General features: G+C 40.4%; 2 protein-coding genes across 3 annotated transcripts in view; one reads left to right on the top strand and one right to left on the bottom strand.

The window, feature by feature from the left end:
* Positions 1 to 4,367, bottom strand: part of exd3 (exonuclease 3'-5' domain containing 3) — a 47,486-nt gene extending 43,119 nt beyond the window's left edge. The window contains exons 1-3 of one of the 2 annotated variants that reach the window (XM_017488662.3): positions 4,235 to 4,367; positions 939 to 1,024; positions 618 to 688 (exon numbers count right to left, since the gene is read on the bottom strand). In XM_017488662.3, coding sequence (XP_017344151.1) covers positions 618 to 645 — 28 coding nt within the window. In that variant the 5' untranslated portion in view covers positions 646 to 688; positions 939 to 1,024; positions 4,235 to 4,367. The remainder of the gene's footprint in view (positions 1 to 617; positions 689 to 938; positions 1,025 to 4,234) is intronic. The other variant, XM_017488661.3, reaches the window with a different exon arrangement.
* A 110-nt stretch (positions 4,368 to 4,477) lies between these two features.
* The window catches only part of cdc37l1 (cell division cycle 37-like 1), an 8,089-nt gene continuing 66 nt past the window's right edge, over positions 4,478 to 12,500 (top strand). Inside the window, exons 1-8 of the mRNA XM_017488663.3 lie at positions 4,478 to 5,039; positions 7,843 to 8,115; positions 8,693 to 8,789; positions 9,236 to 9,351; positions 9,700 to 9,822; positions 11,351 to 11,524; positions 11,683 to 11,754; positions 12,308 to 12,500. The exon at positions 12,308 to 12,500 is cut by the window's right edge and continues 66 nt beyond it. Of these exons, the coding sequence (XP_017344152.1) occupies positions 4,953 to 5,039; positions 7,843 to 8,115; positions 8,693 to 8,789; positions 9,236 to 9,351; positions 9,700 to 9,822; positions 11,351 to 11,524; positions 11,683 to 11,754; positions 12,308 to 12,424 (1,059 nt within the window). The 5' untranslated portion in view covers positions 4,478 to 4,952 and the 3' untranslated portion in view covers positions 12,425 to 12,500. The remainder of the gene's footprint in view (positions 5,040 to 7,842; positions 8,116 to 8,692; positions 8,790 to 9,235; positions 9,352 to 9,699; positions 9,823 to 11,350; positions 11,525 to 11,682; positions 11,755 to 12,307) is intronic.

Genomic DNA, 12,500 nt, shown 5'->3' on the forward strand with positions numbered 1-12,500 from the left:
ACCATTTTTTTTTTCTTTCCAAAAACAAAAACGCCTTAGCGTCATAGCTTTGGTGCAAAACTAAAGCAGAACGTCTCTCAGCTGATCGGTTACGCTTGGGAAACTGCGTACATTTTAACGATTCTTTTATAAAATACGTTCACAAAAAGGGTTCCTAAAAGGATTCCACTTGGACCCCTGAACACTGTTTAAAAAAAGACTAATAAAATAATTAACTCTATAATAATATAAAAATAATATTAACTCTTTCCATTATAAGACACAGTTATAAGGGAGCTAAAGTTAATATTGATAACGATATTTTAGGAATGGCAGGTGGCCACGGGGGCGTGTCTGATTTGCATACTCATTTGCATACATATTTTCTCATTTGTAAGTCGCTTTGGATAAAAGCATCTGCTAAATGAATAAATGTAAATGTGCTCGTGCATATTCATAAATCCTGGCATATCTCTAGTGATAGAGGTTGTTTCTAGGATATTAAAAAATATATATTAAACAATTTATTAACATTTTATCCAACAGATATTATTTTGAATAGCTTCCTATTAAATCTCACACTACACAGAGTAACATAAAAAAGATTACTGAGTGAATAGTGATGTTTAATGATGTACCGTCTGATCTCAAGCACGTCCGATTCATGTTTCTCCAGCAGGTGGCGTGCTCTCAGCACTGCATCAGCTTCCTGGAGAAACAAAAACACATTTCAGTCCTGAGTGTGTGAGAACACTGAGTCTAATATATATAATCTTTAAATAATATATTATTTATGTTTTTAACACACATATGTTGTGTATCAGATCATCAAACTTCAGTTCAGTTCACAGTGAATCAGATGGCAGTCAATTAATATATATATATATATATATATATATATATATACACACACACACACACACACACACACACACACACATACATACATACATACATATATATATATAGAGTCGATTCACTGATTCCAGCCATTTAAAAACCTCAATGAGTCAACTCCAAAGATTGATCCAAAAAAATGATTCACCTAGAGAAACAGACAGCAGATATTTGAGTTGGATTTGACTCGTTGGAGACGAACAAAATGAAGCAAGACTGCAGGGAGTCGATTACAAAAAGAGTCAATTCACTTATTCCAAGCTTTTAATAACACCAATAAGTCAACTCTAAAGATTCCCAAAGATTCAGAGTCGATTCCGCAACGAAAATTATTCACACAGAGAGGCAGACGGCGGATATTGGAATTTGACTCATTGGCATCGAACAAAATGAAACGAAGCTGCTGGGAGTCGATTGCAAAAAGAGTCAATTCACTGATTCCAGGCATTTAAAAATCCCAATGTGTCAACTCCAAAGATTCAAAGTCGATTCCACACAACAAAACGATTCACATTAAGCGTCTGAGCCAGAGAAACATGAAACAAAGTCAATTCCAAAAAGAGTTGATTCACTGATTACATGCATTAAAAAACAAAACAAACTAAACAAACGAGTCAACTCCACAAACTCAGAGTCAATTCTAGACGAGGAAAATGATTCACCTTATGCAAATAAAATGAATTTTGCATCTGTTGAGACTATTTTGAGTCACATTTTGAATTTGACTTGTCAGAATTTAGCAAAACAGAGCTTTAAAAACAGTTATGACTCGCATCATTGGTTCATCGTTCACGCTGAAATATACGTGGGTGTGACGAATTGTGTCAGAAATATTGTACTGTAATTAGCGACGTGTTTATTTATTAAACCTCGTTATGAGTTCTGTAGTAGCACTGGTAATTGTGTAAATAGTTTTGGCATGCTGGAAATTTTTATTCACAGATTAAATTGCTCGATTTTCTAAATAATCCTTCCGTACAGCAGTATCGTGCAGCGCGGGATTTAGGACGCAGCCGTACATATATTTTGGAAGAGAACTCTCCTCCGAGTCCGAGACATGATCCGCACGCAGGTGCTGAGGTTTCAGTACCATTTGATAAATGACCCAAAACTGTAAAACCCAAAGCGCAAGTCCCCCCCCCCCCCCCCTTCCCCCTTCCCCCTGTTCTGTTCGGGCATCTGTTCCTGATATCCTTCACATCCACGCCAGAAATGGTTTTTATATCTTTCATTCTTTCACACTGAGATATTTTGCAAGTTCTTGCTGACAAATGAGGAAACATTTCACACCAAGTTTATCTGCTCATCATCTCACCATCAATCTGGGTGCGTTTTCATCAGCAGATGTGCGCACGTCACCGTTTTTGGGTGTTAGATTGATGGAGAAACGTAACACCAACACCAAGCATGAGGAGCTTTTATTTTATGGTATTGAGATGAGTAACATGTGAGCAAAGCGCCTGAGGTGTAAAAATGCAGAAAAAACACACATATACACCACATATTTCTCTCTCTCTCTCTCTCTCTCACACACACACACACTCCCTCCCTGTGGGAACGCCGGGCCACGCCGGGGCTCGCTGCCAGCTGGCTGGATGACATGCTTTGAGGTTATAGATGTTTTTTAAGTCTGAAGTCTGGACTGTTTCTCACTCGCCTGTTCCCCAGGGGAGGGTCCTGGCACTGAACTCCACACACACACACACACACACACACACACACACACACACACACTTATACATGTGCTGTTATACTGCCACCACATGGCCAAAATAAAGAATGACCCTCCAAGCAGCAGCAAATGACCCAAAACTACAAACTCTACAGTACCTCGAAGGAACTATTTATGAGGACTTGCCAATACGGATACCCAAATAAGATCAGGAACATCTCAGAACATTTTATTTTGCTCTGTTTATGTTGGTTTTTGTCGCATGCTGCTAGTGACGTACACTAGGATTACGTCATGTAGTATCTCCTGGAACCACATGCCGGTATCAGAACCATTTTTATCAGTAAACAAGCATAATATCGGACTGATACAGATACAATAGTTTGTAACCGTCCATGAACACAATTTGTACATAAACATAAAGTACAATGAAATAAGAAGCTCCCAATAAAGCATTCAAATCACTTCTAACGTCCAATCTCTGCCTTCAGATTTGAGGCCAAGCCCCTTACCTGAGTGCAGAGCCACACCAAACTACACTGAGGAGCAAACAAAATGATTCAGATAGAAGATTTCACTCTAATCACAACAATAAACAAATCCGAATTTTCACTGCAGGTCACTGAAGCACGAGAAACAGACTTTTAGTAGTTTAATCATCATCACCTTTCTCTATTTCCACCAGATCCGATTTAAACTCTATTTGCATTTCTATTTAATGTCGTGCCTTAAAAATAACTTTCTCCCATCTTCACTTCACCAGTCCTGGACCAAAGGAATTCTTTTATTTATGAAAATGGTTTAATGTTTAATAACCACATTTTCTAGCCTTTAATTGTTTTTTTTTTAATCATTCAATTCAGTTAGATGAGTTTAATGAGCTTTGGTGCATTTATGGATCTCAGGAGTGAGATGGAAATTGGATAAAGTGAACAGAACTGGAATAAAGAGTGTGTACTAAACTCTCTCTCTCTCTCTCTCTCTCTCTCTCTCTCTCTCTCTCTCTCTTTATAGTACAGCAAATGAACATGCTACAACTGGTTTACACACACACACACACAGGCAATTAAGAATACTCCTCCTAAGTGAAGCCAAGTAATTAGTTCTTCAGGTAGCAAACTTTACAATTATATTACAAAGAAAATAAATAATAAGGTTGGTAAGGTGTCATAATAATAAATTGGTGTTCCTATTTTTTTAATGTTTAAATTTATTAGGCTGAAATATTTCGAGGTGAACAAGAGAAATTAAAATGTAGAGCTTCAGTAACAGTACTAAATATTAAACACAAAATAGTACGTATGCTTAAATAGATGCATTGGTGAGCACGCGCTTTTAAAACCAGCTGGCGTTAAAAAAACAAAACACAAAAACAAATATTTATAACATTATCACGAACTTTTCAGCGCTGTGTGTCACGTAAAATGGTTTTATTATTATTATTATTCAGACAGAATTCTGAATGCAAAGCGTTAGCTAATTTCAGTAGCTAACACACACAGGCACATTTTTTAAACATGCTAGCTAAACTGACAAGCTAGTTAAAGCTAAGCGTTGGGGCTTTTCTTATTTCATTTTCATCTGCCACACAACGACTAAAAAAAATAAATAAAACATCTACATTATCAACGTTTGCTTGAGTTTTATTCCTGCGTATTATCAAGCGTAGAATTTTGTTTTACTTACACTGCAAAACACAGGGAATAGACATTTAAATGTAATGCACTTCCGGTCGGAACTAAATAAAAAGCGTTTTGTGTCTCACGGACGTTTGATGAAGTGACGCGTATTGCGTTTGTAGAAAAAAAAAACTAAATTCTTATTGCGCATTAACTTTTTAGATGTCTGAATTGTCAGTTTTATATAATAATATATAAAAAAAATATATTAGAATTGATTCATGTATGTATTAATTTTCACTAACTTATTAATAAACCGTCAAACGCCTGTTTTTGAGCTGTAGAATTAATTCTTAATCGCATAAAATTTCACTAGCGTGCCTAAAGTGCTTCTAATAAGAGAGCGTTTTGCATTGATGACATAATATCTGTCTGAATATTTTTTTTTTTAACAATTATAAAATAAAAGTTTAAGGCTAGCATATGACTTGCGGAATCGAAATTATTGTTGTTGTTGTTACAGGCTGAATCCCAAACCACTTACTAGTTTGTGCATATGCGCACTACGTAGGGCGTGAGATAGAGGTTTCTGAGCACTACGTCATCCACTAAAGAATCCAATAGGAAGCGATTTGAGACACAGCCCGACTAAGATTACATGACTGTTACTGCTGATGGCGATGTGAAGCCGAAAATGATTGCGTTTGCTTGCTTTCCGAGTTGAACAGCCACTTTTCGGGGTTATTAACACCACGATTAGTTTTAAGGAAGACAAAAACCTGAAGATGGAGTGGTTTGTAAACGGAGGAGCCATGAAGTTACCACCTGAGGAGAGCCGCTGCACGAGTGACAGCCAAAACCGACCTCACGAGGTAACGACTTCAACAAAACTGAGTCATCTTCTTCACATAAAGTTCTCACAAACTGCTGTATTTTCCGTCTAGACCTCATTATTCATTCAGTTCCTTATTTCAAACGAATTAACCTCAGCTTCATCTAGCTAAGCTAGCTTGGGGTAAGTTCCCTCCCCCTCGGCAGAAGCTAGTTCTCCACAGACACGGACGGGTTTCAAATTAAACTGGAATAAAAACCAAAACGCGTTCATGCTGCTAAAATATTCCAGTTAAGTTCGCTAATTACTGCTCAGTAATCACTCCCTGAGCTTCATGTGCAGCTAACTAATCCATTCTGCACCTGTTATGTAGCTAGCATAACAACTCTTTCACTGTTAGCAAAGTTTATTATTATTATTATAAATACATATAAAGGATCATTGCGCCTTCAGTGAACACTTTAACTCTTCCTTATCAACCCCTGTGTGTTTCTGTTTACAGAATGGCGACATCTTTGAAATGTTAAATCTAAAATATATCGAAAATATCAGATTTATTGTTTTAAAAACGTTTTGATCATCATCATGCCAATAGGAATTGGCCCGTGGTGACGTCACACATTACCGCTAAACGTGACGTCATTTGTATTCTGCATTTGGAGGTGGGTATTAATAGAGCAACTGAAATGGTTCCCTACTTCACAAATCCATATTCTCAATTCCCTTCTCTCTATTCCATGCTCCCTATCCTCCCTATTCCCTACTCCCTATTCCCTGCTCCCTATCCTCCCTATTCCCTACTCCCTATTCCCTGCTCCCTATCCTCCCTATTCCCTACTCCCTACTCCCTATCTCCCTATTCCCTACTCCCTATCCTCCCTATTCCCTACTCCCTATCCTCCCTATTCCCTACTCCCTATCCTCCCTATTCCCTACTCCCTATCCTCCCTATTCCCTACTCCCTATCCTCCCTATTCCCTACTCCCTATTCCCTACTCCCTATCCTCTCTGTTCTCTATTCCCTATCCTCTCTGTTCCCTATTCCCTACTCCCTATCCTCTCTATTCCCTACTCCCCTATTCCCTACTCCCTATCCTCTCTGTTCTCTATTCCCTATCCTCTCTGTTCCCTATTCTCTACTCCCTATTCCTACTCTCTATCCTCTCTATTCCCTACTCCCTATTCTCTACTCCCTATTCCCTGCTCCCTATCCTCCCTATTCCCTACTCCCTATTCCCTACTCCCTATCCTCCCTATTCCCTACTCCCTATCCTCCCTATTCCCTACTCCCTATTCTCTCTGTTCTCTATTCCCTATCCTCTCTGTTCCCTATTCCCTACTCCCTATCCTCTCTATTCCCTACTCCCTATTCCCTACTCCCTATCCTCTCTATTCCCTACTCCCTATTCCCTACTCCCTATCCTCTCTGTTCTCTATTCCCTATCCTCCCTGTTCCCTATTCTCTACTCCCTATTCCCTACTCCCTATCCTCTCTGTTCCCTATTCCCTACTCCCTATTCCCTACTCTCTATCCTCTCTATTCCCTACTCCCTATTCCCTACTCTCTATTCCCTACTCCCTATTCCCTACTCCCTATTCCCTACTCTCTATCCTCCCTATTCCCTACTCCCTATTCCCTACTCCCTATCCTCTCTGTTCTCTATTCCCTACTCCCTATTCCCTACTCCCTATCCTCCCTGTTCTCTATTCCCTACTCCCTATCCTCTCTATTCCCTACTCCCTATTCCCTACTCTATCCTCCCTATTCCCTACTCCCTATCCTCTCTGTACTCTATTCCCTATTCCCTATCCTCTCTGTTCCCTATTCCCTACTCCCTATTCCCTACTCTCTATCCCCTCTGTTCCATACTCCCTATTCCCTACTCCCTATTCCCTACTCCCTATCCTCTCTATTCCCTACTCCCTATTCCCTACTCCCTATCCTCTCTGTTCCCTATTCCCTACTCTCTATCCTCTCTGTTCCCTATTCCATCTCACTACTCTCTATTCCCTATTCCATATACTCCCTATTCCCTGCTCCCTATCCTCTCTGTTCCCTATTCCTGTTCCTGTCTGTTCCCTATTCCATAATCCCTATTCTCTACTCCCTATTCCCTACTCGTTATTTCCTATTCCATACTCCCAATTCACTTCTCAATTCCCTCCTCCCTGCTCCCTATTCCTGTTCCTGTCTGTTCGCTATTCCCTACTCTCTATTCCTTACTCCATACACCCTATTCCTTACTCCCTATTCCATACACCCTATTCCATATACTCCCTATTCCATACTCCGTATTCCCTGTTCAGTACGCCCTATTACTTCCCTCTGTTCTCTATTCCCTGTTCCGTCCTACATCTTCCAAACAGCAAAGTGCATTATGGGTATTCTCTACTATTTATATAATTATTTTATAATTGTATTATTATTACGAGACTAGCACCTCTGCTGCAGTGCATTGTGGGATTTCTGTGCTTTTGTGTATGACAGTAAAACTCCCACCTGGAGTGTGTGTGTGTGTGTGTGTGTGTGTGTGTGTGGTCGGTCCTGATGGAGGGAAATAACCTGCAGCATCATCATCTATTTTCTGCTCTGTCATCTCCCAGAATAAACTCTGAGTTAAGAGTGTTTGAAGGGCGTCCACACTGGGACTTTATAACACATTAATAACTGATGAATAAAAATGTAACAAAGCAGCACTAAAGGGTGTTCATGTGGGTTATAACTACCTTCATCTGAAACAGGGAGGAAATAGAGACACAAACTGAATATTACCCAATTTGTAAATCAATGCAGATTCTGATTATTCTCATCACCCCCCCAACCCCCCCGCTCTCTCTCTCAGGTCAGTACGGAGAGCATAGCATCTCTGTGCGAGAAGCAGCAGCGGTATGTGAAGGCCTCCATTGTGTCCAGTTGGCAGTTGGTGGAGGCTCAAGACCGGCTCTGTGGTCTGGAGCTGCACGGTTCTGAGTCAGTAGAACAGGCCCGGGCCCGGGCGCTTGCTTCCTCCACACACCTGTCTGAGACCGAGGAGGAGTGGAGGAGGAAGGAGAGCATGCTGGACTCCCGATGGAGCCCCGTCACACAGGACCCTGGACACAGTGGCTTCGACAAGGTACACACACACACACACACACACACCTCACATCTGATGAATACCCACCCAGTGACATGAAATTTTAAAAATCCCTTATTTTTTATAATGCAAGCCTAAAATAAGTTCCGTTTATGTGAGGAATAATTGGTGACAGGGCGTTGAATTATCAGGTAATGGTAATTTGTAAAGCTGCGACAGCTAATCGAAAAAATCGATAATAATTGATTATGAAAATCATTGTCTTAAAATAAATGCCCATAAAAAGCTTTATAAAATAAATATATTTCTTTATTTTTATTGTTGTTGTTGTAGTTTTTTTTGAAAGTCATGTATCGTAATTTTTGGGAACGTCAAAAACTATCTACGAGATTTTGTTTTTCCTTTCTTTTTTCCTTAATTATTTAACACGATCCATGAACATCAAAGCATGAAGTAGTTGATTTAAAATAATAATAATAAATTAAAAAGTTAAATTATATTTATTTAAGTAATTTAGTAAAAGTTTGAGTCATTAGAACAGAAATGAAATTGTAAAAATGTTGAACGGTCCTGTACTTATAGTATTGGGGTGCCAATATTTTTGTGTGCCCGTTAGAGCATCATAAACGATCCCGAGCCCAGGGGGATGGACACGGATTTCGACAAGAGCTTAACCTTCGTCCAGCGCCATGAGGAGGAACTGAAGCATTTCGGTGAGTTGATTTGTGTCATGGTGGTCGTCGGGCGTTTTTAATAAATACTGTTATTTATTTCAAGCTTTCATAAGTTTATAGGATTTCCCGATATATCATTTATTTATTTTATAGTACCTTCACTCGCCCCTTCTCTAAGCTCTGATCCTTAGGTATTAGGCGCGAGACTGAATTTTGCTTCTCCGAGGTGTTTCACGAGATTTCACATCGCTGAACAACACGTTTATTATTCGTTTTAGTTCATGTGATCCCTGTGATATTATCAGGTCCCTGTGAATGAGCTGTTACTATGGAAACGGTAACGCAGTGCATTAGAACGAACCTGTCGTTCGGGTTACATTCTGAGCTACCGTCCGAGCCTAACGCACACTTTCTGACCAATCAGATTAGAGAATTTCACCGCCACGAGATGTCGCATCACATGCTCTGTGTTCTCGGGTTGTCAGGAATGTTGAGGAGGTGGGACGACAGTCAGCGTTTTCTGGCGCAGTTGCCTCACCTGATCTGTGAGGAAACAGCAAATTACCTGATCTTATGGTGCTTTCGACTCTACGCTGAAGAGGTAAATAAATAAATAGATGTAAAAAATTAATAGATGTAAAAAAAAAATATCAACAAATATCGCATTCAGACAGTGTGACGTTTTGGCTCTGTGATGAACTGGGAAGATTTGTGAATAATTTATGAGCCTGTGTGGCTTCCACCAATCGCAGAGCAGCGTCACCTGTGACTTCATTTAAATGAATATTATTATTATATTATTTAAATTGGCTTTATTTCCGATTTTAAAAACATAAGAGCGCCCGAAAAAGGGTCTCTCTCTGACGTGCACACGCGCGCTCTCTCTCTCTCTCGCTCTCTCTCTCTCTCTCACTCGCGCGCTCTCTCTCTCTCTCCCTCCGTCTGTCAGAAAGAAGCTCTGATGGAGCAGGTCGCTCACCAGGCCGTAGCCATGCAGTTTATCTTGGAGATGGCCCGCAGTGCGCAGCAGGATCCTCGTGCCTGTTTCCGCCAGTTCTTCCACAAAGCCAAAGTAAGAACCACACACACACACACACACACACTCTCACTCACTCACTCACTCACTCACTCACTCGGCTCGACTGTAGACTTGATACCCATTTTCACACCCCGATGCTTTTTCCCCGGTGAGTTTGGTGATGTTTGAAGGCTGTCTTTGAGATGGCGAGTGGTCGAGAGACCCGACTGGGTTCTCTTTAACAGAACCCTGATGTGAAAGTAGTCTAAAGTGTGTCACCGCACTCTAATGAAAACTGTAATAAAGTTACATAACCACAAGGGGGAGCTGTTAGGGAGAAGAGCTTCCACTGCTATTAAAGTGGAGGCTCCATCTTCTACACTTTTTTTTTTTTTCCCTACGTTTATGAAGGAAAACCCTTTCCTAACATATTATAATATTTATATCATTTAACAAATACGAAGTCAAATGACATCCCATTCTAGATTTATTCCCTTTTGCTGTTCTATTTCATCTTGGAAGGCTTAGATTTTGGCTTGTGACTGAGGGATTTTGTGTTCATTCAGCCACAAGGTCATCAGTCAGGTCAGGCACTGATGTTGATGAGGGGGTCTGGCACACTGTCGGCGTTCCAGCTCACGGCTCGGAGTTTTTTCCACTCCAAACTTGGCAAACCATGTCTTCATGGATCTGCTCACAGGGATATTGTCATGCTGGAACAGGTGTGAACCTCGAACAGTCATGTGAACGAGTAAACACAAAACCCTGAATAGTTTTGAATTTTTTCCAACATATTTGGACATACATAATATCTGGTCTTTATTTAAACAATGCTGATATCAGGTGCTAACGATTAGAAGGAACCTTGGAAGAGCCTGTCTTATTTCTACCTCGGAGATCTGGTCTGGTTTGCTCTTTGTTATTGGAGTCCATGGTTATCATCATGCCTAGCTCAAAAGAGCTCTCTGAGACCTTCAGAAAGATGATGGAGTTCAAGAAGATTTCCAAAAATATTGGAAATCAATCATTTCACTGTCTGGAAGATCATCTAACAAGTGGAGATGATTTAAAACCACTGCTAGCTCGTCTACGCCAGGCCGCCCCAGCAAACTTGACCTGAGAGCAGACCGTAAAATGCTAACTAAGTCTCTGTACGATCTGCATGTAGGTCTCGCCACTGTTGATGTCAACGTTGTTTGGTCACGGTAGCAGAAGCCATGTTTGTTCAGCGAAATCCAAAACAGGGTCTGATCAGAAGAACCTCACGGTGGACGTGATGTGGTCGGGAACTGCTTTGCTGCTGTCGTAGAATCGAATATGAATTCTCTTTCATACTAGAGTGCTTGAGGAGAATGTGAGGCCATGAAGAAGTGAACCTTCCAACAGGGAATGGCTCAGAAGGAAGAAATGGAAGGTTGTGGAATGACCTAGAGGAACCACATATATGGGTGTGATGGTCAGGGGTGCACATACTTTTGGCTGTATAGTGTACAGTATATACCTGTTGTTATTTTAAATCTTTGAGCCTGATCAGAGCTTTCTAGTCCGTATTATGTCTCCATCACCTGTATTTATATTTCAGGCGGGACAGGAAGGATATTTGGACGTCTTCCACACTGAACTCGAGGCCTTTAAACACAGAGTGAGGGAGTACGCCGTCAAGCCCAAAGTGGACACGCCCAAAACTCTGGAGCAGCTGTGTACGCCGGCCAGCTGCAGACTCGACCCTAAAGAAGTGCTGGAGTCTCTGCCTCCTGTAAGTGTATATTTCTCTCTCTCTCTCTCTCTCTCTCTCACACACACACACACACACACACACACACACACACACACACACGGTTGATTCATGGTTAATAATAATAATAATAATAATAATAATAATAATAATTCTATCCGTGTTTAATCCTTTCACAGGAACTGAAGGTGTGTATTCAGTCTCAGGACATGCACATACTCCAGAATGTTCTCCGCACCATGAACCCTCAGGTACACACACACACACACACACACACACACACACACACACACAATCACATATATACATACACATATACACGCACAAACATATACATACACAATCACATATATACATACACACACACCTGCATACATATACACAATCACATATATACACACACACACATACACGCGCACACACATACACGCATACATATACACACACATGCACTATATATATATATATATATATATATATATATATATATATATATATATATATATATATATATACACACACACATACATACATACATACATATACACACACAAACACATATGTACATACACATATATACACACAATCATGGAATGTTAATCAACCTCTGACCAATCAGAATGGAGAATTCAACTGTGCACTGTGATAGAAAATATTATATGTAATATATTATTGTTGTCTTTTTTTCCCTCTCTTTCACTTTGTTTCTGCCTTTCTTTGTTACTTTATTTATCTGTCTCTCTCCATCTCCTCTCTCTCTCTCTCTCTTTTTTTAACCCCATCTCCTCCGTCTCTCTCTCTCAGGTGGCAGAGTATCATATAAAGCGATGTTTGGAGGCGGGGCTCTGTTCACATCCTGGGCGGGGCTCAAAAGATGAGGACATAGAAGCGGAGGATCAGAGGATGATGGAGATGTCCTAACACACACACACACACACACACACACACACACACACAGTGTTTTGCTTGTGTTCAGGACGATGATGAAGTGTGTGAA

The sequence above is a fragment of the Ictalurus punctatus genome, chromosome 16 (genome assembly GCF_001660625.3).
Source record: "Ictalurus punctatus breed USDA103 chromosome 16, Coco_2.0, whole genome shotgun sequence".
NCBI lineage: Eukaryota > Metazoa > Chordata > Actinopteri > Siluriformes > Ictaluridae > Ictalurus > Ictalurus punctatus.